The 24260-nt window shown below is 43.0% G+C and overlaps 1 protein-coding gene across 1 annotated transcript in view; it reads right to left on the bottom strand.

The window, feature by feature from the left end:
• Positions 1–24260, bottom strand: part of SLC6A19 (solute carrier family 6 member 19) — a 44352-nt gene that overhangs the window by 6569 nt on the left and 13523 nt on the right. Inside the window, exons 3-8 of the mRNA XM_006137063.4 lie at positions 14633–14770; positions 10317–10498; positions 8996–9106; positions 7950–8062; positions 5868–5996; positions 1478–1634 (exon numbers count right to left, since the gene is read on the bottom strand). Coding sequence (XP_006137125.1) covers positions 1478–1634; positions 5868–5996; positions 7950–8062; positions 8996–9106; positions 10317–10498; positions 14633–14770 — 830 coding nt within the window. The remainder of the gene's footprint in view (positions 1–1477; positions 1635–5867; positions 5997–7949; positions 8063–8995; positions 9107–10316; positions 10499–14632; positions 14771–24260) is intronic.

Raw genomic sequence — 24260 nt, 5'->3', positions numbered from 1 at the left:
TATAAAGTAGATTACTGAGATAACTTTACTGGTATGGAAATTGCCATGAAATAAAATCAAACTATATAGCCAATTCCCCTCTGACCCATAGTTTCCTCCTTATCACTGTCCTGCAACTGTGCTATGAACAGAATGCTCACTGAAATCACTGGGGGTTCTGGTGGAAAAGGACTTTGGTAATAAGCCACTGTGCAGATAGAAGCATTGTGTCCGATTGTAACCAGCTCAAGGAGCTCACTTTTATGGATGCAGTCTTTAGTGGTACCCTTTGGGTGAACTCATTTTTTCACGGAGCACCATCAATCCCAAACAGAGCTTCACTATAACTATAAGTGCAGATTACACATTGCAGTTCAATAAGACAGTTTGAGTTATGCTCTGATGCCGCTTCTATTTCATGGGCAATAAACCAAATAAAATGTTTTTAAAATGTGTCCAGATTTTAAATATATGTTAAATATTATTTAGTTTGCAAAGTCAAGCACTGAAAAGCTTGAAAAATATCAGATTTACAAATGCCAAAGCAATCTTGATTTTCCCACTTTGTGCATCTAGCCTGTGTACTGAATAAGGCAAATATAGCATGTGAAAATCCTGTGGAAAATATAGTTTTTGGTTGTGTAATTAAAGGCAGTATTCTTACACAAAGGAAGATGCCCTGAGGACTAAATCTGACAACTAATTTTTGAATACGTGTCTTTTGCAACTTAAACAATTGCCTCAATGTAGATTTTTTTATATGTATTTTCCTAACTTTTCTAAAAGAGAAAGATAAAATAAAATTCTGTTATCTGCAACTACAACAATCCTTTCCCATCACCCAGTCATCAGCAGGGTTTGAAACCTAAAACTTTAGCATAGCAGCACTACTGACTACATGATTAGCAGCTAGGGCAACTAATTGTAGGATTAACTGTGAACAGGAGACGGTGCTTAACCCAGAGTGGGGCTGGATAGCTGGGGTTGGTTGGAGTGGGGGACTTGGTACAATTCCTTTTCCTCACCCTGGGAAGTGAGGGAACTCCTACCCCATATTGTGCCCCAGAGAGAGACATGTTTTGGATTCAGCCTTTCTTCTTTTCTCACCATAGCTGCTTGGGCAGCTCCTAGGCTTTTCCAATGTAGTGTTGCTGCTACAATTTAAACAATACAGAGAGCCTGGACTTAGAACATTTGTGAGTTACTTATTGTTCTGGATGGCTGCCAAAAATTGCCTAAGGAATTAAAGTGAGAGGAGGGAAATGTTAATGTTTAACAGTTTATATCTCAAAAAAATCTGAATGAATTTTCATAAGCCAAGAAAAAGCACTTCCTCAGTCCAAGGACATTCCTTTTATCAAAAACACACCATAAGTGAAGTAGATGTGAAAGCATCTTCTAGAAAAGGTTGCACAACTCTTTTATAATGAAAATATAAGAGTTGTTACCCGCTCACCCTGAAGTAAATCTACAGATTCCATCCATAGTGTCAACTTACATCACTTAAGAAACTTTCAAGGTTGCAGGTCTCAAACTTAAGGCTTCCAAAAGCCGCTGGATCAGTCATGTTACACCACTTCTGCATCTCTTCAAAGTTATTCTGGGTTACATTACCTTCTGGTAAATCGAAAGCATTGGTCAGGGTAAGAATATTTCTGTAAAAATGAAATATAAACAGTTGGAAATTAATGTTTGCATGTAAGCAACCTAAGATTTCAGATGAATCAACAAATAAATCATCATGATTCTGGGACACATTAACAGGAGTGTTGTGAGCAAGACACAAGGGCTACGTCTAGACTACATCCCTTTTTTGTTTTCAGGTATCCCCTCAGTCTTCTTTTCTTATGCCTAGACATGCTCAGGTTTTTTGGCTACATGGCTGACAATGTGCCTCAAAGTGCACACACAATTGTTTGCCCCTGAAAAGTACTCAAACAGGTATGTGCATATTCAGGTTTGAACACAGACATCAGGCGGTTTGGGACTGAATCGTCATCATGGCTTGGCTTCGCGAACGAAGATCTAGGAAGGAAATCCATGTCTTCTGCAGGCACGCTGGTGGCTGACGAAGCCTATGTGGGACAGGCAGGTCCTGCCACAACGGCTGCAAATATAGGTCTGATCCGGGATAGGTGCTGAGGGGTCACGGTTCTTCTTCCTTCTCCTTTTGTCCTCCATACAGGCCCTGCGGGTATCTTCGAAGAAGGAGGTGGCCTGGTGGACTATGTGCCGCCAGGAGTTGCGATCAGCTGCTTGTGTTGCCCACTGACAGTGATCGATACAGCAAGCAGTGAGGTACTTCTTCAGGGAGTCTTTGTACCGCTTTCGTGGTGCCCCTATGTCACGGTAGCCAGAGGACAGTTCCCCATACAGCATGATCTTGGGTAGGCGGTGGTTCTCCATCCTGGCGATGTGCCCTGCCCAGCGAAGCTGTATCTTGAGGACCATGGCCTCGATGCTGGTGACCTCCGCTAACTCGAGGATTTCAGTGTTGGTGACGAAGTCACTCCAATGAATATTGAGGATTGTGCGGAGGCAGCGCTGATGGAAATGCTGGAGGAGACTCAGGTGACAACGGTACGTGACCCAGGACTCAGTGCCATACAAGAGAGTGGTCAGCACAACAGCTTTGTAGACGCTGACCTTCGTGTCTCTTTTGAGGTTGCTGTTGTTCCAGACACGTTTGTATAGTCTGCCGAATGCACTGTTTGCCTTGGCCAGCCTGTTATCGACTTCTTTGTCGATCTTGGCGTCAGACGAGATCACGCACCCCAAGTAGCTGAACTGGTGGACAACTTTCAGTTCTGTTTGTTCAATGAAGATGCTTGGTGGATGGTGCTCCTTGTGGGGTGCGGGCTGATGAAGAACTTCAGTCTTCTTCAGGCTGACTTCAAGACCGAAGAGCTGAGCAGTTTTTGCTAAACAAGACGTAATTCGTTGCATAGCTGCCTCTGTGTGAGCAAGGAGGGCGGCATCGTCAGCAAACAGCAGTTCCCTGATCAGTTTCTCCATGGTCTTTGTGTGGGCCTGCAAACGCCTCAGGTTGAACACGCTCCCGTCGAGACAAAAAAGTATACGCCATCAGTGTCGTCGAGGTCCTCTGTGACCTGCTGGAGCATCATGCTGAACAAAATGGTGAACAGTGTGGGAGCAAGAACACAGCTCTGTTTCACGCCGTTTGCAATAGGGAAAGGCTGCGAGAGGTCGCTGCTATGTCTGACTCGTCGAAGCTGGTCTTCATGAAGCTGGATGATCATGGTGAGGAACTTCGGTGGGCAGCCTAGTTTTTCCAGGATTTTCCAAAGTCCCTGCCTGCTCACGGTGTCAAACGCTTTTGTCAGGTCCACAAAGGTGACGTACAACGCTTTGTTTTGCTCCCGGCACTTCTCCTGAATCTGCCTCAGGACAAACACCATGTCTGTGGTTCCCTGGTTGGCTCTGAAGCCACACTGTGTCTCTGGGAGGTGATCTTCTGCTATCGCAGGTACCAGTCTATTCAGCAGTACTCTTGCGAGGATTTTGCCGGCGACGGACAGAAGTGTTATGCTGGGATAATTGGAACAGTCTGACTTCTCCCCTTTGTTCTTGTACAGGGTGATGATGACTGCGTCCTTGAGGTCATGAGGGAGTTTACCCTGCTCCCAGCAGCAGACAAAGAATTCATGGAGTTTGGTGTACAGTGCTGGGCCTCCGTTCTTCCATACCTCAGGAGGGATGCCATCAACTCCTGCAGCTTTACCACTCTTCAGCTGTTCAATGGCTTCCTCAGTCTCTTGTAATGTTGGTGCCACATCCAGTTCAGTTTTTACTGGTTGTTGTGGGATGCGGTCAATCGCTGGTTCTTGGACTGAGCGGCTAGCATTGAAGAGGGTGTAGAAGTGCTCAGACCAGCGGTTCAGGATAGAGTCCTTTTCGGTGAGCAGTTCTTTCCCGTCTGCACTCCGCAGGGGGCTCAGGATTTGGTACGAGGGGCCATATACCGCTTTTAGAGCTTCGTAGAGTCCCCTGTAGTCGCCAGTATCAGCGCAAAGCTGAGTTCTTACTGCAAGGTTGGTCCACCACTCTTTCTGAATCTCTTGAAGCTTGCGCTGGAAAGTGCTGCATTCCAGGCGGAAGGTTGCTTTTTTGTGCGGGCAGGATGGTTGGGCCAGGTGGGCCTGGTGTGCTGACCTCTTCTTTGACAGCAGCTCTTGGACTTCTAAGTTGTTCTCATCGAACCAATCCCTGTTCTTCTTCGTGGAGACTCCGAGGATATCTTCAGATGTTTGCAGAACAATGGTTTTGATACGATCCTACAGCACTTCTGGAGCCGGAGGCGAGTCTGCTAGGCAGCTCGGTTCCTCTAGCCTAGATCGTAGTCCCATCTAGGCTTGGGACTGAATACCTGCACCTAAATTATGATAAAGAAAAATTATCTAAAAAATTATCTAAATCCTGCTCAAATCAACCAACCAAAACATTACACACCTGTTCTCACTTAGGTTGTGTAGAAGTGTGTAATAGGATATGCCAACTATTCTTGCATTTTATTATGCAGAATTTTGGGGCAAATAAGAATTGTAATTTTTCTTATTACAGTGTTTATTGGGTTAGAAATATAAATATATTCAAAATTATGTTAACTTTTACAATTAAAGAAATTACATTTATAAATAGACATCAGCAGAACTGGTTCAGCAAAATAGCAGGGACATAATTTTTGCTGGTGTGAGATTTAGAGATAGTTGGATGTGAACTTTAAAACAAATATTTTTGTCTAAATCTTCCATGGAAAAATTGAAAATTTATTTCAAAAAAATAAAAAAACTAAGAAAATTCAAAAATTATGCCAGGGCCTCATGAGAGTTGTAATGCTGGTTTCTCATATTATCATTCACCTCTATAGCCTGATCATATGGATGGATTATATCTCCTTTGATAACACCATAGTCTCACCTCGTAATGAAGGGTAATGGCTGCCACAGTGGAGACCCCAGCTTTGGTACATCATTGGAAGTAAAGTCCAGCTGAGAAGCCCAGTTTATATAGAAGAATGGGGACATGAGGAGACCAAGCTACAGGTATAACTTGCATGGCAAACCATGGGAGGCTATCTGAATCAAAATATCTTGTGTTTTGCCTAATTTATGTTTGCTTTCAAGCATTTTGTTTTTTGACAAAAAAATAGTCAGTGTAAAACAATTCTTTTACACACAAAAATGGTTTGGTGAAAAAACCAACTTTCTGCCAAAATACTTTCACTAAAATTTTTAACCAGTCCTAGTAAAGCATACACAGTTCTGCTGAATTCAGTGATTTATGCCTGATTATGCTAGTTGTAAATTGTCCCATTTCATGTAAAAACTATAGTTATTTCAGTATTCATGGCTAGTGGGGGTATTTAGCCAATTTGATCTACTTCTCTCCCAATAGGAATTGCCTCCTTAATAGTAATTTCTGAAAGATCTATATGGAAAAAATACCTCAGAAAATGGAATAGCAATGACTTAATGGTTGCTAACACCCTAAACATCGCTTTTCAGAGCTGTCAAAGTCTAGGGTGCCTACAGCTGGAAAAGTAGGACAGATCAAAGAACTGTCACTCATTCTTGTACAATCATTTTGATTTATTTACTTTTCATTTAGAATGAAAAACCCCACATCTTAGAAAGTCAGATGATCAAATGTTATTGATCTTGGGTACAGTCATGGCTTTTTTTGAAGTGATCGTTGACCTGATGTAATCTGGGACCAGACCTTGTCACTGGTCAGTAGGGCTCCTTGTGAGAGTAAGTACTAAATCACATGAACAGAATAATTCTACATGAGCTAATGGTTTGGAAAATAAGGCTGCTTCCACCCAGGCTAAACAAAAGCCTATGTAATTAGATTTTAACACAATTTACCTGCTGAAACAGTCGTCATATCTCTCTGTTGCTCTGAACCCAATGATGGAGTATATGACAGTTGCTGCATAAATGGATGTGAAACCATTGATCACAGAGATAATTAAAGCGTCTTTCTCACAGTTGTTGCTGTAAATCAAAAGACAGAAGAAACATCAGCCAATTTCCATGTGTGTGTGATGTGCAATAGCCTCAATAACTAATTTTTAATATCAGAGGATCAGGACAAGAATTTACATGTATGTACAAAGTTTGGAAATAAATCTGTTTACTAGGATGAGTTAAACTTAATTAAAATCTGAATCTTTAAGAACTCAGTAATTTTTGTCTTTAATTAGATTGAAGGAATAACACAACCAGGTCAAACTTTCAACACAGTCAAAATTAATCTTGTGCAAAGTTTATATTTGAAGAACTAAAAAGATGTAATTAAGCTAAATTATTAATGTGTCAGAGGATGAATTAGAATAAGAACATTAGCAGGACCAAGCTGGGTCAGACCAAAGGTCCATCTAGTCCAATATCCTGTCCAGATGCCCCAGAGAGAATGAAAGAACTGATAATCATCAAGTGATCTATTCTGTTGTCTGATCCTAGCTTCTGGCAAGCAGAGGCTAAGGACACCATCCCTACCCATCCTGGTTAATAGCAGTTGATGGTCCTATTATCCGTGGATGTAGTTAGTTCTTTTTTGAACCCTTTTGTAGTCTTAACCTTCTCAACATTCTCTGGCATTTTGATTTAATAAAGTGAAAGAAGAAATGTATTATCGGGGCTCTGAAAAATCAAAGGACTTCATTGTACGCTATGGCTGTGTCTACACTGGGCCACTTATTCCGGAAAAGCAGCCGTTTTTCCGGAATAAGCTACGAGCTGTCTACACTGGCCCCTTGAATTTCTGGAAAAGCACTGACGATCTACTGTAAGAAATCAGCTGCTTTTCTGGAAATACTATGCTGCTCCCGCTCGGGCAAAAGTCCTTTTTTCGGAAAACTGTTCCGGAAAAGGGCCAGTGTAGACAGCACAGTAGTCTTTTCTGCAAAAAAGCCCCGATCGCGAAAATGACGATTGGGGCTTTTTTCCGGAAAAGCACAGCTACATTGGCCACGGACGCTTTTCCGGAAAAAGGGCTTTTCTGGAAAAGCCTCCTTCCAATGTAGACGCTCTTTTTCCAGAAATACTTATAACGGAAAACTGTTCAGTTTTAAGCATTTCCGGAAAAAGGTGCCAGTGTAGACGTAGCCTATGTGTGGCGAAAACTCAGGTACAGCATGTGAAATGCCATGAACAGCCCAAAGATGGAATTTCTTTGGAATTGTCCCATGTAGAGACCAGGGATTACCCAGCTGCAAACCTGACTTGGATTCTGCTCCTTAAATTTACAGAGCTGTCGAGCCCTCTACAGGCTTCGGCTGTCTATGCAGGAGCCTTGTGACTCTGCACTGTTTCTGGATCCCATGGAATGATGAGTTCTGAACACAAATTTCCCACAGACTGGCCTACTTTGCCATATCCGCCCCTGCTTTGCAGTTTTGCTTGTAAGGAGGGAGGGAGGGAGGGAGAGGGGGAGGAGATGTTCAGCATGTAGGGACTCACATCACATAGGTTTATGCTGAATTCATTAGCACTATACTACATTGGTATCAGGGGCACCAACAGCCTCCACGGGCTCCTGGGGAAGGGGTGTGTGGGGGGGGGGTGGATCCACGCTCCCAGAAGGGGCAGCACCTTGCACTGAAAGGGCAGAGGCAGGACAGCCATCCCTGAGCGCTGCCTAAAATGTGCCCAGAGGCAGCCCTCAGCACTGCCCATACACAGTGCTGGCCTACCATGGCTACTGCAGCAACAGTGGTGGCCGGAGCCTTGGACCGTTTAAATCACTGCTGAAGCACGGGGCTCCAGCCCGCACCATTGCTGCAGTAGCACCAGCAGTGGCTGGGAGCCTTGAGCCCCTTGAATCGCCGGGCTCTGGGGCAGCTGCCCTCTCCGCTCCCCTGTTGGCGAGCAGAATCAAACTACAACATTTTATCTCAAATAGTGAAACACTGACATGAAATTGTATTTTTTGTGCTTGTTACTTACTGAATGGAATTGTAACTAGAGAAGGAAATGAGGCCTCCGAAGGCGAGGGAGAAAGAATAGAACACCTGGGCTCCAGCATCCAGCCATGTAACTGGGTTAGCCAGTTCAGTAACCTGAGATATGAGGCAAAAGGCTTCATGAATGAATAATATGACATCTTATATTGTATAATATTACAGCTTATGTTGAATATCAGAAAGTCATACTAGCGACTGGCATAAGATCATTGGAAATGATGGAACATAGTTACTTCTCACCCTTAAAACATGAACATCAAATGAAATGAGTGATTTTATAAACTTATTTTCTTTGTGTTTCTAATGTGCTAAAATTAAAAGTGAGTATTTTTTAATATATACAGAATTATGCAAATAACCGTCTCCCTGTAGGTGACAGTAGGTTCCTTTCTGTTTTCCTCCAAAGAGTGTTCAAGTTGTACCGCTTAATATTGGTTGAACAACAGATAAATGATAACCTGGGCTTCCCATGGCAGCTGAACACTTATTTTAGTGAGAAACTGCTCTGAATATACACCATGTTAATACAGGCATCTGGACAAAAAATTCCAAGATTGGACTATAATTCCATCCTAATTCCATTTATGTTTGGAACTCAGGACTAGTCCTTTCAATTGGAAGGCTATGGAAACATTCTAGAAGCAGAATGTAGTAGGAGGTGAGAAAACAGTTCACATTGTTCTGGAATGATCCCTCTGGCCCATTCAAGAGTTCATGAACAAAATCTGAGGGGATCATATGTTCTTTTACGTCCATAAGAATAATTAGCATGATAGGGTGCATTTAGGGTTTGAGACCATAAATGCCACTACAACAGAAACTAGCATGCAATTATTAACTATTTCCTAATGTATTGCTCTAATGCAAAGAAAGGGTCTGCCATCAAACTCAAGCCTTAAGGCAATTGGGTTTAGGATGTCTGAAAGATGGCCAGAATACACACTGATGGAGGGGGATTATTTCTTACTTCTTATTAATGATACAGATATCTGTGACCTCATTTACAGATGAAAGAATCTAATCACTTACATTGGGAGTGAAGAGAAATACAATTCCATTGACTGACCCTTTCAATGTCAAGCCGCGGATCAGGAAAATGGTAAGCACAACGTAAGGAAGAGTTGAAGTTACATACACTGCCTAGAGAAGGAACAAATAAATATTTAAAAGCATGAGAGAACCACTATTTTATGAAAAATAGCATAGGAAGAAATGAGAGCAGAAAACAACAAAATGTGACACAAAAGGCAAAAAGTAGCCAAAAGTGTCAAATTGGTCATGATTAACCTGCTGTTGGAACTCTTATGTTTGAGAAATGCAATACACACCTGTACATTTTGAATAATGATTATATAATATATATTGCATCAGTGCTCAATTTAAGACAAGTTGCAGCCCTTCAGCATTCAAGTCAGGTCATTTCTATCATGACTGCTATCTATGAAAAAAATGTATAACCTGATGTCTGATTATTGCAATTGATCATCAAGAGCTATTACAAAAATTGGGAACTGCTTAATGTTCAACATTAAGAAAAAACAAGGTACATATTTAAGTGCTTAAATATGTACTTAAGACCCTAACTTTAGGTCCTAATTTTTTTAAAACTTTGGATGTGGTATTTAGACAGTAAGTATTGAGGGATGAGCAGAAACCCAAACAAGGACATGATCTGAAAATGCAGGCCTGTACGCAGGAATTTCTGTAGGGGGGGGGGGAGGCTGGTGGCTGCTCTCTCCTCCCCCTCCATCCCACCTCCATGGCCCAGCCCCACCCCCAGCCTCCCTCCTCGGGGACGAAGGCGGGAAATCAGCCCCAGGCTTCCTCTGGCCAGCCAGAGCATGGGAAAAGGAGGCTGGCAGTGCACCACCTCTGCTTTACCTCAACTGTCCAGAGCACAGGGGAAGAAGGCTGGGGCAGCACGCTGTCTCTGCCTTTCCCGGACCAGCCAGAATAGGCCCCATGGAGGACCATGAAGGTCCATGTGGGGTGCGTTCACACCCTTCGCAGTCCCCTACATAAGGGCCTGGAATGATCATAACAAAAAAGATCAATCCATTAGATCCTTCCTTAGAGACATCTTACAGGTACGTAAGGTTTGGAATGAGAGAGAGGTCTGTTAAGATCAGGGAGCTAGATCCTACTGGATCCACACATAAACTGAATCAATTGCCATCCTGATTTCCTGTTCAAAAGGATTGCTGAGACGTGACTTTTTTTTTATGACAGTGGCAGTAGGATTACTTTTTCTTATGAAAAATGTAGCTTTTATAATATGACTAGTTTCACATGTCCTCCAATATAAAGAGAAGATGAACATCTCATGCACATATAAAACAAAATGTAGTACCTTTCCTGTTGTTTCAATGCCTCTGATTGTACACACGTACAGTACTCCCCAGGCACACGTTAAACACAGTAAAAGCCACCACTGTATGGTGCCTGAATCATCAATAGTAGTGGAAATATTTAAAGTTTCTCTATACCAGAAATAATCTACAGGAGAACTCTTGGCACACTCTTCTACATAACCTGTGAATGTAAAATAATGGTCATTCAATAAATTTAGTATAGACATGTCACATGTAAAATAATTATACACCAATGATCTAATTCAGGGGTAGGCAATAAAAAAAGTCAGCTTACCAGTGTTAGTCTCCAGTGGGCCACCACTGCTATGTTTTCCTGTACCTCTGCAAGTATCAGATGATCACAGCTCTGGTTGGCCATAGATCACTGTTTGCAGCCAATGTGAGTGGCGGGAAGTGGTGCGGACGGGGACGATGTTTGCCACTGCTTGCATTGGCCACGAACGTGATTTGCAGCCAATGAGAGCTGCGATCGTCCAATACCTGCTGGGGGGTATGGCAGGGGATAAACCTGCAGACTGGATCTAGCCCCCAGGCTAGAATTTGCCCACTATGGTCTAATTATAGCCTAAATTACATGAGTGTAACCCCACTAAAATTTTGTTGGGAAGTCTCAGAATCTCTTAGAACCTGGTTTCATGGGAAACTGATAGATTCTCACAGACGACTAGTCTAATGGCAATTCTCATGAAGATTTTGTTGTTTTATTAAATGCACCCTAGTTATTAAGTCGGTGAATCTTTTTTTGATTGGCTGTGAGGAGATTTTGGTAGCTTGGGGAAAGGAAAAGGGAGGGAAGTTATTAACACATGTACAGCTTGAACAGTATGTATTTTGGATGTTTTTCAAAGAGAAGAGATGCATGATGAGTGTTCTTCAGGGAGAGCCTCCTTCTTCAACCTCAATTAAAAAAAAAATCTTTGGGCCTTCCATTGTTTTTATCTTGCAAGAAATCTTATCTGAAAATTCTCTTCTGGAATATCCCTGAAGCAAGAGTCTCTGCTGCTGTTATTTATCCTCTTTCTTATCAATATAAAAGGGCACAATTCTGGAGTTGGAGCAATGTACAGATGGATCTACTGACCATTGATCTCTCTGCATGAACAGGTAAGTTTGGCTAAATGTCAATGTATACGTCTAGGAACAAAGAAAAAAGTGATATAATGCGGAACATAGTGACTCTGATAAAAATTGGAGAGTCATGGTGGATAGTCAGCTGAACATGAGTTCCCAGTGAAACACTGTGGCCAGAAAGATGGATAAAATCCAGGGATGTATAAACAAGGGAATCTTGAGTAGGAGTAGAGAGGTTATTTTATGGTTGTATTTGGCATTGGTGTTTAAGCTGCTGGAATATTGTGTCCAGTTTTGGTGACCACAGTTCAAGAAGGATGCTGAGAAAAGTTCAGAGAAGAGTCATGAGAATGATTAAAGGATTAGAAAACGTGATTTACAGTAATAGACTAAAGACTTAGCTTAATAAAGAGAACAAAGGGTGACTTGATTACAGTATATAAGCATTCGGGGAAAATACTTAATAATGGTCTCTTCTGTCTAGCAGAGAAAGGTATAATATGATCCAGTGGCTGGAAATTGAAGCTAGACAAATTCAAACTGGAACTAACACATACATTTTAATTGGTGAGAGTAATTAATCATTGGAACAGTATAGCAATAGTTGTGGTGGATTTGCCCTTGCTGAATATTTTAAAATCATGATTATTTTTTTTTCTAAACAAGACACACTAGGAATTATTTTGGGGGAAATTCTGTGGCCTGTGTCAGACTAGATAATCACAGTGGTTCCTTCTGGCCTTGGAATCTATGAAGTCCACATTTCCTTCTATCTTCACTGTGAAGATGGCTGTGAAAATGCTTCATCTCACAGAGCAGCTGGTGCCAGTACTCAGGGTCAGGTAGACCTGACTCTAAAAGAGAAGCAGTGCATTGGACCCAGAGTCCAAGATATGCCAGGCTGATGGCCACCAGGCTGCAATGGTAGAAAAGGAATTAGTCAATACGAGAAGTGGGAGCTGCATCCTTATTGGAAGCAAACCAAAAAGCTGCAGGAGCAGCAGTTGGAGATTTGGGCCAACAGCAACATCCAGATATGAATACCCACCAGGTTCAGCAACTTCTGTTGGAGGTTGAGCTAAAATGGGAAACGAAGAAAAAAAAGACGAGGCTCCTAAGAAATAACTTGGTAATCTGGAGACAGGGAAGCAACTCAAGACATCACAGCTTCAAGAAGAGCTAAATAAGCTCACTGAAAAACTGAAGCATAAGGGTTTCATGCAGCTATAGTTGGAGAAGGAAGCTCTTGACAATGATCACAGGACAAAAATCAATGAGCTTCAGAAAAAGATGGATGATGAACTGAAACCTTTGTAACTCCACAACCAGAAACTGTAGCAGCTAAGCCAACACTCTCTGGTGTGTGGGACCAGCTGCAAAGCCAGCAGAAGCATAATAAAGTGGCTCTGCAAGCCCTCCAGGAGCAGATCTAGACATTGAAGATCAGGAGATGAATTTGCTAGGTGACCAGAACACAAAGCAAAGCCTAGAACTGTAACAGCAGCAGAATAAGAAGATGATTGTGAGTCAACAAGATGACTTCAACACCCTACTACAGAAGCCTTCCTAAGTCAATGGCCCCCTCCTGTAGCAACTAAACTGAAAGAACTTGACGCGGTGGTCCAGGAGAGGGAAAAGCTGCATGAAGAAGCCATGAACATGGACACTGAAAGGGAAAATATGGTTTACCAAAGGTCTAGCACCCCCATACGGTAGTGGGTAATAATCCATGCATTCTGGAAGATGATGCAGGAAGATGGATTTGCCACCAATGAAGGACCACTTATCAACACCTGGCAATACAGAACTGACTATAGAAGCTGCAATATTGGTGGTTGCTTCTACAGTTACCTTAGGAAACCCAACTCAAGGACAAGGTTAGAAGACAGCCTGAGAAAACAAGGTTGCTATAGCCCGTAGAGCAAAGTAGAAATCATGGTACGACTCAGTACATGACAGGTCCAAAATGTGGGTAGCCATGAACAAACTAGAAGAAATACACTCCTCAAGAGGGTGAAACCTGGCTCAAGCCATCAAATGAAAGCAAGAGTTAGCCTGCCTGATGATATAAGCAGATGACAAGGAATGATGACAGTATGTGCTGTTATAGAAGGATCTGAGGGAGTGCCATGGAAAAAACCCCAACAGTTCCATGGTAGCAAAGCCCATGGTAAGAGCATTGAACCCCTAGTGGGTGAGAATGCACTGCTGCTATTTCAAAATAGCTCCTCCCCAGGGCCATTCAAAGTAATTACTCCCCAGTACTCCTGGTGCTCTAAGTTGAGGTAGTGCATCCACATTAGGGAAGCCTGCCCCGGACTAATTTTGAGGCTTCCCTGTAGTCTGGACATGCTATTTCAAAATAGTTACATTGGGAGTTATTATTCCAAAATAACTTATTTAGAAATACCCTTGGAAAAGAGTATCAGAGGGGTAACCGTGTTAGTCTGAATCTGCAAAAGCGACGAGGATTCCTGTGGCACCTTATAGACTAACTGAAGTGTAGGAGCATAAGCTTTCGTGGGCAAAGACCCACTTCGTCAGATGCATGTCAGATACATGCATCTGACGAAGTGGGTCTTTGCCCACGAAAGCTTATGCTCCTACACTTCAGTTAGTCTATAAGGTGCCACAGGACTCCTCATCGCCTTGGAAAAGAGTGTCTAGATTGGCATGGATGCTTTTGCACAAAAGCACTTTTTGTGGAAAAGCATCCATGCCAATCTAGACGCGGTTTTGTGCAAGAAAGCCCCGATCTCCATTTTCACCATTGGGGCTTTTTTGCGCAAAACAGTCCTCCCCTATCTACACTGGCCCTCTTGTGCAAATACATTTGTGCAAGAGGGCTTATCCCTGAGTGGGAGCATCACAATATTTGTGCAAGAACACTGACAATCTTACATTAGATCGTCCGTGTTCTTGCGCAAATTCAAGCGGCCAGTCTAGACGCAGCCTTGTAGTGTAGACAGACCCTTGGTAAAAGAGACAAGCTTTCAAGCCACACAGCTTATCCCTCTCACCAACTGAAGTTTTCCAATGAAAAATATTACCTCACCCAGCTTGTCTCTAACATCCTGGGACCGACATGGTTGCAACTACACTGCATACAACCATGGTAAAAGTTGTCATGGTACATTGTTTTTATACAGAAAAATTCTCATTGCATTAATTGCTAATGACAAAAGGTATTTTACAAATGAAAATGCTATTTCATAATCTGTACCCGTTTTGTTGATATTGAGAGGGCAGTCACTCCAAGGCAATGGCTCCTGGAAAGAGTTGAAGAAATACCACATCACCCAGGCAATGATAGTATTATAGTATAATCCAACCAGGAAGGATACAAGCATTGCTGCTATACCTGAAGGAAAAAGGAATAAAGATGATACCAGGCAGCTTTTAGTTATTTTTAAAGGCATGTTGAAATATATCAGGAAAAAAAAAAAGTTACAACACTTAGACCCCAGATGGAGCTCAGCTATCTATATGAATGCTGTGGAAATGTGTATCTTGACAATGTAATTTAATAAGGTTTGATGGCTATAGATGAGCACAACAATTCTTGAATTCTAGACACAAAGTAACATACTTAGAACCTCTCTATATAAACAACATTAGGGTTACAAAGGCGACTGTAAGTTTGCCATTCTCTAAATTTGGAATGCTTGACTTTGTAACCTTAACATTCTTTTAACATCCACATAGGGCTTTATTAATGTAATGTTCTAACAAGCAAACAAAAGCCAAATTCCATTCTTTTTAATTATATTGATCCCACTTGTGTAATCAGCCAGTTTAGGACATTTAGATGGATAGCATAGTCTTCTGCCACTCAATCCAGCGGGACCAGGCTGTTATCGTCCATGTGGTCCAGCTATTATGAAAGGGTAAGACACTAATTTAGGATTAATTTTGGCTAGACAGCAGAAGAATGTAGAGACTTGGGTAATCTTGGGTTCAATTCCATGTTTTGGAGGAGCATGTGCTCTAATGGTTGTAAAACTTCTGTCTTCAAGAGTCTCTTCCCTCCCCCTTCTATTATACCATTCCCACTCTAGTCTATCTGCTTATGTCCCTATCTTCCCGTCTGCTCCTTGCTCCCTCTCCATTGGAGTCCAAGAGCATATGTCCCCTCCTTCATGCTGTCTGGCATCGGCAGGAACAGTCCTGAGAGCCCAGTCTCCCTGATTTCAGTTCTGGTGGGGAATGCCACATTGGCCCTGGGCAGCTGAGAGGAGCAATTGTAGAGAAAATCATGGGGCAATAGGGCTTCTTAAAAATTGCACTGTGATTTCTGAGATCAAAATTACATCTTTTTCTCTACCCTCATTCTGTGATCCTTTGAACTGAAACAAAACAAAACAAAAATCAGTCTGAGGCAGATACCGGGCATGAAATCTCCCAACTCTGCAGGTCACAACAAATACTCGAAAATGACAGCATTCTAAACATTGTATGTGGCATTGTCACCAAATACTTGTTTAATCCTTTTTATCATTATCATCTTTATCATAATTAAGGAGTAGGTTGTGATTCAGACTGTATACCCATTAATAGGAGTAATCTCACACTCACACTTGGGCCATCTCGACCTTGTGCATAGGATGAGCAGCATTTAACAAAGTTATTTCCTTGTTTATTCTCTGCCCTAGAACAGGTGAGCAATGACAGGGAGGAGAATGGGTAGAGAGTGGTTGTTGCCTTGGTTCTGACTCCACCTTGCTGATAAAAGTAGCTGAGTCAATGCAGGGTGGGGATAGAGATGTAAGGAAGATGTGCAGATCAGCAATAATTTTTATACCCATGGGAGCCAGGAGGAAGCAGGAGAGAGAGAGAGATTCCAAGGTATGGATCTGAGTCTCAGTACTTCCTGAAGCTACTCCGAGAGTAAATCAGTTTCTGCACCACCATTGGCCCAGGCCTAAAGATTTTTCCTTGAAGACAAAAATGTAGCCATACAAGTTGAAAACATATGGTTGGATTCTGATAATCATACCCATGTTGGCTAATACCTTACTCCACAGGTGGGCTTGCTGACTTCAAACTGAAGTAAGAGAACCATTTGGCATTACGGAAATTATACATTTTAAAAAAATAAACCCATAACTTTTAATAGTATTTGAATTTAAGGAGCTATAGGGCTCCTCATGGTTTTTTCAGGTACAGGTGAACTTGGCTACCCCTCTGAAACATTTTGGCTGTTTCTAGACTGGCCAGTTTTTCCGGAAAATCAGCCGCTTTTCCGGAAAAATTTGCCAGCTGTCTACACTGGCCGCTTGAATTTGCGCAAAAGCACTGACTTCCTACTGTAAGAAATCAGTGCTTCTTGTGGAAATACTATTCTGCTCCCGTTTAGGTAAAAGTCCCTTTTGTGCGAAGCTTTTGCGCAAAAGGGCCAATGTAGACAGCTCAGATTTGTTTTCTGCAAAAAAGTGCTTTTGCGGAAAAGCGTCCGTGCCAATCTAGATGCTCTGTTCCGAAAATGCTTTTAACGGAAAACTTTTCCGTTAAAAGCCTCTTCCTGGGGAATAGATAAACTTTAAAAAGCCTCTTCCTGGGGAATAGATAAAGCATGGATAACAGCTGTGATACAAGCTTCACCAATGTACCTTACCTTATCAATTTTGTTGGCAGTTTCCAGGCTGAACAAATACATTTAACTCCATGAATTCAATCTTTGGTTACCAGCATGGGTGTACTATCTAGGAAAGTGGTTTTTGGGGGCCCACTAGAAGTCCACATTGACACTGCATAATTACTAAGTCATCAGATAGGTATTAGCGACTCTGGGTCACTAGTGACATGGGCTAGATTCAAACTAGTTACCTACACAATAAAAAGGCGTCTCTGTATTTATTACCCCACCTTGAAGCTAGGAATATCATTTCATTTATTCATTATGTAAAAAGTTGCCATCAATACAGTGTGATGATGGACTTGTGGCTTGTATCTCACTGTAAACACACACTACTACTGAGAAATGAGCATATTGAAATACACTCATAATAAGTAACATATGCCCCTAATATATGCCCAGATTGTTGTAGAAGGTTTGCATTTTTTTGCAGACATTTTGTTTGTGGCAGGTTTTGAGCCAGGCTGTTTAGCCACAGTCCTGAGCAAGGGGTGGTGCATAAGCGGCACCGTCCCAGTAGTCACTTTTCTGGAAAAAAATTTTTTAAAGTGGTCTTGTAGCACTTTAGAAACTAATTAACTATGTAGTATCATGTGCTTTTGTGGGTACAACCCACTTCTTCAGAAGAGAGCTAGAAATTGCTGCCAATATAAATTAGCTCAAATTATGAGAGCCCTAGAAGGGCTCAGCTGAGAAGCCAGTGTGCAGAACCCTCTTACTCTTGTACGCACAGACCCAAGTGCTGGGTAGCATGCATAGAAATCTTACCATCCCTTGAACTCAGTGCATGGTTCAAGTTACAGTGTAACCCTTTGATTTAAAAAAGTCAGAAACTCTCTGAAGACATGCAGAATATTTTTCATTGAGAATTAGGCCCTATATTTTTAATAATCTTTGCACTGTTTAGAAAATGTCCCTCGCAGGAACTTTAACAAGATATATCTGTTGAAAACCGATTACTTTCCTTTTCATTAGTTACAATGAACAACAAAATGTTGAAATTGTAGACCCAGCACCTTTCTAGGTGACTTCTTGTTTTAAACTTATGACCAGCTAGAGTGTTTTCCTGGCTATCATGGAGCCTTGGTTTTCAATTAAAGATTTTTTTCTGGGGGATTAGGGCATGTGGGGACTGACTATAGGATTGAGAGAAGGGGGATTGATGGTTGTATTGATGTGACTGCTGGATGTTGACATTCTCACAGATTGTGGATTGGGAAATGTAAAGAATAATGAAAGCATGCACTTCTAGCAGGATTTGGAAAAGATTCGCCGTGGCTCTTTACCACCTCTGCAGTTTTGCCTCTTTACCACCAATAGGAACTATTTTGGGGGCTATGACTTTAAACAGGGAGTCTATTCAGCCATGTGACCCCTGCAACTGGACCTCTAGCTGGCACCACTGTTACAATCACACCATGGAAACTCTGCCTTTAACCAGGGCTAGCTGGAACTCAGCATCAGGGCTGAGATCACACCTTTACACTTCTGTGATTGTTTGCTCGATTTTGTCATGTTTGTGTTTTTGAGATGTGTGGACAGTGGATTACTGATAGCGAGAGATTTAGATGGGGAGAAGTAGTGAATTATGCTTAAGGGGGTTTTCCTGTTTGTGTTGAGAGGCCAGCAAAAAAAAAAAAAGTTATTTAAAGAATCCCCTAATGAGGATGTGCCTGTGGGCTAGTATCTCTGGCAGGCAGACTGATTACAGGTAATGGTAGGATTAGAAATGTGAACAGTTTGTGGTGTGAGAAACCAGGAGTGAAACAATGAATGTAGCTGCTCCTTTTGAGTGTTGAGTGTCTTACAGTTGGCAGGTGATGGATTGGAAGGATTTATACTATTGTATGACCACCTCTTTAGAGGATAGTCTTGAATTCTCTGCTACTTCCAGGACAGTGGGACTGGTAGGGATGCAGAGCTCATGGGAGTTGGTGGACCTTTGATGTCCTTCTCCATCTAGCCACAGTAGAAGGGTGGCTAATGAGAAAAGAACAACATAATTGTACAGAAAAGGAAGGAATCGTATGAGAGAAACAGAACCCTAAAGTGTGGGAGGCCCTGAGGTCTGAGACAACTAGCTGATGTGAATCAGTGGTATGTGGATTACAAGTGGCTTGAATTTGATTATGACTTTGCAGCCAGTCTCAGGGCATGTCTACACTACTGCACTAATTCGAACTAACTTAGTTCGAAACGTTAATTCGAACTAACTTAGTTAATTCGAACTAAGCTAATTCGAACTAACGCATCTAGAACTAAAAACTAGTTCGAATTAGCGTTTTGCTAATTCGAACTAGCATGTCCACATTAAGTGGACCCTGAACTGGGGTTAAGGATGGCCGGAAGCAGTGCCGGCAGGGCATCAGATGAGGACTTAGAGCATGGAGCTGCTGCCTCAGGCTAGCTGAGGGCTGTGCTTAAAGGGACTCGACCCCCACCCCGGACAGACAGTTCTCAGGGGTGCCCCGCTTGCAAAGCAGTCCTGTCTTGGAATGCCCTGAGTGCCCACACTGGGCACATCACAGCACTCGGCCATCAGACCGGCTGCACTTGCCGCAGGCTGCCATCTGGGGAGAGGGGGCAATTTGGGGGGCTGCAGGAGAGCTTCCACCCCCAGAAGCCCGCAGAGCCAGCCCAGTCCTCCCCATCGGGGGCTCGTAACCCATTCCTCCCTCACCTCCTTCCACTTACCCTTCCCTAGCCCCCCTTCCTGATATACAAAATAAAGAAAACGTGTGGTCAAAAATAGAATCTCTCTTTATTGAACAAAACTGGGGGAGACTGGGAAAAGGAGGTGGGAGAGGGGAAGAGAGAGGGTGGGAGAGGGGAGGGCAACTACAATGATCAGAGGTTTGGAAGAGGTCCCATATGAAGCTAAAGAGGCTAAAGAGACTGGGACTTTTCAGTTTAGAAAAGAGGAGACTGAGGGGGGATAGGATAGAGGTCTATAAAAGCATGAGTGGGGTGGAGAGAGTGCATCAAGAAAAGTTCTTCATTAGTTCCCATAATAGAAGGACTAGAGGACACCAAAGGAAAGGAATGGGTAGCAGGCTTCAAACTAGTAACAGAAAGTTGTTCTTTACAAAGAAGAGTCAACCTGTGGAACTCCTTGCTTCAGGAGGCTGTGAAGGTTAGAACTAGAACAGAGTTTAAAGAGAAGTGAGATAAAGTGATGGAGGTTGGGTCCATGGAGTGGTATTAGCCAGGGGGTAGGAGTGGTGTCCCTACCCAAAGTTTGTGGAAGGCTAGAGAGGGATGGCACTAGACAAATGGCTTGGTCACTGTCGTCGGTCCATCCCCTCCAGGGTCCCTAGGGTTGGCCGCTGTCAGCAGACAGGCTACTGAGCTAGATGGACCTTTGGTCTGACCCAGTACGGCCATTGTAAGCTCAGGGCTCAGGGTCAGGGGTCTCAGTGGACCACCTTGATTTTCATGCACTCCTGCTCCTGGGTGGCCAGGCTGGCAGCTCTCCTGCCCTAGACGGCCTCTTTCCTGTGCCTAGTGCGGAGGTCGTGGACGAGGTCCACGATGTCCGCACTAGACCAGGCGGGTGCCCGCCTCTTGCGGTCCCGGGCAAGCTCCCGGGAGCCGCTAGCCTGGTCCCGGGAAGAGGGGGAGGGCTGGGGGGCATCGGGTGGCCGGCTCGAGCCGTGCCAGGTGCAGGGTCTGCTGGCTGGGTGCTGGCAGGCTTGCACCTGGCACGGGCATCGTAGCCAGCCCGTGCCCCTTTAAGGGGTCCGGGGCCAGGAGGGGGGGCAGTATTGTTTCCCTGGTGTTGGCCATAGTGGCCACCAGGGAAAGCTGGGGAGGGCTAGCCTCCCACTAGTTCGAATTAAGGGGCTACACACCCCTTAATTCGAACTAGTAAGTTCGAACTAGGCTTAGTCCTCGTGGAATGAGGTTTACCTAGTTCAAACTAAGCGTTTCGCTAGTTCGAATTAAGTTTGAACTAGCAGAGCGCTAGTGTAGCGCCTGTCAAAGTTAATTCGAACTAACATCTTTTAGTTCGAATTAACTTTGTAGTGTAGACATACCCTGTGAGATCATTTTTTGGGAACCCAGTTCCATCTGTTCAGTGGTCACTAGTAAGTTGCCAATGGGGAGGAATAGTGTTGCCATGTGCAGGGAACATGGACTCTCAAAGAAGTGGGCAAGGTGGTAAGACTGAGAGGGCCTGGGTTCTTTGATCCCTGAGGTGACTGACAAAGGACTGATAAGGTGACTAGAAATTTTCAAGAATGTTTAAACCAGGAATCAGTTGTTTTATCTTAGCAGTGGGTGAAGCCAACAGAACTATTCATCAGGAACTTGAGTTGTCAGGATAAGGATCATAATGATTAACAGAGCTTAAGGGAACAAGGGCCTCATCACCTTTAGTAGACTTTTAGCCATTAATATTTATTGAAATATTGGAGGCAGCTGGAGAACTTTGTGTCACAACTTGTGATTTGGACTTGTGCCCTTCTGAGGTACTGAAGATCAGGGGAAGTACTGGGTCATTTTCTGGTGGAGGCTAAAGACAGTAACCAGCCTATTGCTTTGAAGGAGCGTTAGTGCAGCCTCTCTTCAAGAGGTCAGCCCTTGTTGATGACAATCAGTCCAGCTATCATTTCTTCCATTTTTGAGTAAGATTGTGAATAAGGCTAACATCTGATAGCACCTCACAGTATCTCGGCATACCATTGGCTCCTGGCCAGAAGGTTGCCACCTTTCCTTTCAGAAGCAGACTGTGCCACTGTTATCTGTTTGTTGGTCACCTCAGGATTAGACCATTGTAACAAGCTCCACATGAGGCTACACTTTAAAACTGTGTGGAAATGGAAGCTGGTGCAAAATGCTTTAATTTGCTGAGTAGGACATCTCATTGGGAACACAACAACATAGTGCTCCAAGACCTGCACTGTCTGTCTATTGATTTCTGATAGAGTCTAAGTTGTTGCCATGACCTAAAAAGTCCTCAGTGAGGTGATACATGCCTAACTGAGACCACCCACCTACCCATGCCACACTGCCACAGCTGAGATCAATAGTGATCTTTTCCCCTTGTGATTAAACAGAAGAGGCTTTCAGCAGGACATTGTTTGTTTGTGAGTGACCCTGGAACACTAAAATTTATCTTTCCTCAGTTCTTCTTGGCCCTATATAATCCAGATTTGGTGATCTCCCCCCCACATTGGGCACATAGCAAAAAACATTTATTTCCTAGGGGTTCTGAAGATGGTTAAGGGTATGTTTCCAGAGAGAATGGAGGGAACTTTATAGCTTATTATGGGCTGGGTAAGCTAAATAAATTTCTTCCTTTTTTAATTGAAAGGGGAGATTGTTGTTTGGTTTTAATGCTCCTGGATGTATTATACTGCTGTGTAAAATGATTGTCAGTGAACCTAGAGCTCTTGTAGAAGTCTGGCTGTCAATCTGGCACCTTTCACAAGTAGTAAAAGCTAAGAGAAAATGTATACTAATTAACATATACAATGCTCTATACCATTGAGTGCTTAGGATTGACAACAATGGAAACTGAGCTCCTCTATCCTCAAAATAATTACGGCACAGTTGCTGGCACATTGAAAAAGTAAATTCCGATTCTAGAAATTGTTGTAGCCATAATCCTTGTTACCTCCAATCTCTCTAAAACCTGAATGCAGTTTTTAAGTGTGCCCTCTTTTCCTGAGCACTGAACAGAAGAGATAATCATCAAGTGATACCTCTTCTGTTACCCATTTTCAGCCACTGACAAAGGCAAGGGATACTATTCCTACCAATCATGGCTAATAAGTATTGATGGACCTAACCTCCATAAATGTATCTAGTTCTAGCCCAGGTGTTCCACAGGTTGGCTGTGCACTGCATGAAGAAAAACTTCCTTTAGTTTGTTTAAAACCTGCTACCTATTCATTTCATTTAGTGACCCCTAGTTCTTATGTTTTGGGAACAAATAAGTTTTTCTTATTCACTTTCTCAATGCCCATCATGATTTTATAGACTTCTATCATATCCTCTCTTAGTCTTCGCTTTTCTAAAAGTCCCAGTCTTTTAAATCTCTCATCATATGGCATGTGTTCCAAAACCCTAATAATTTTTGTTGCCCTTTTATGAAGCTTTTCCAGTGCCAATACATCTTTTCTGAGATGAAGCGACCACATCTGTACACAGCATCCCAGATGTGGGCGTACCTGTAGCCAGACACAAACCCCATCTTGTCCCCCCCCCCCCCAGAGAGCAAGAGAAAGGCAGTCAGCCTTTGATGCCCTGGGAACGCAGGTGTGCTGCCTGTCCCTGACTCTACCATAAACAGAAACCAGACAGTAAATGGGCTAGCTGACGACCCAGGGCCTCCCGTTGCCCTGATGGCTAGTACCAGTAATTGACACACCTGCACTGTCCCAGGAGAGGAATCTTCGCCCATCACATACCAGAGGTGCCCATTGTCTGCATTTTCCCAGGTGTAAATTATGCTTTGCACCCTTCGTGGGAAACTTGGTGTTCAAAGCCATTTTTCCTAATTGGCTACTTGAGACCAGGAAGAAGCCTACCTGACCCAAGGGGTATAAAAAGAGGTTCAGCAGCCCACCCCATTTGAGCTCTAATCATCTATACCTGCTGGCAGGTATTGATTGTCTCCCGAGGTCTGTGGGACGCCCAACCTCGTCCTACTTCTTCCCGAGGGATTGAGAGAAAGACGCTGGCCACGCCAAGTCTGGAACGCAGGGGTGAGAATATACCTGCTATGTGTCTATTTTGCATGCATTTAATAAGAGCTCAGAGAACCAAAAGGGTTGCATGGTACCTATAAGTGACTTATTAGTGTAATTTCTGTCCTGTCCTTTGTAGTGGCTATGTTATCTGTAACACAGTAGTAGCATTTAACAACTAAGTTTACCCTGTAACAATAAAATAGTAACTGTTTAAGCTTTAACCTGACTCCTTCAGTTGCTGTAACAGAACCAAGCACAATTTAAAAGAACTTCAGCCGGTCCTAAGGGACTCACTGCCCTGACCGTCGGCTGACAGTACCGTGGATTGATATAGAGGCAGTAAGATATTCTCTGATTTATACTATATCCCCTTTTTAAATGATTCCTAATATTCTGTTTGCTTTTTTGACTGCCACTGTACATTGAGTGGATATTTTCAGAGCACTATCCACAGTGATTCCAAGATCTCTCTCTTGAGTGATAATAGCTAAATTAGACACCATCATTTTGTATGTATA

The sequence above is a fragment of the Pelodiscus sinensis genome, chromosome 2 (assembly GCF_049634645.1).
Source record: "Pelodiscus sinensis isolate JC-2024 chromosome 2, ASM4963464v1, whole genome shotgun sequence".
NCBI lineage: Eukaryota > Metazoa > Chordata > Testudines > Trionychidae > Pelodiscus > Pelodiscus sinensis.
Note: the sequence above shows the minus strand (reverse complement) of the source record. Positions and strands in the feature narration are given on the sequence as shown.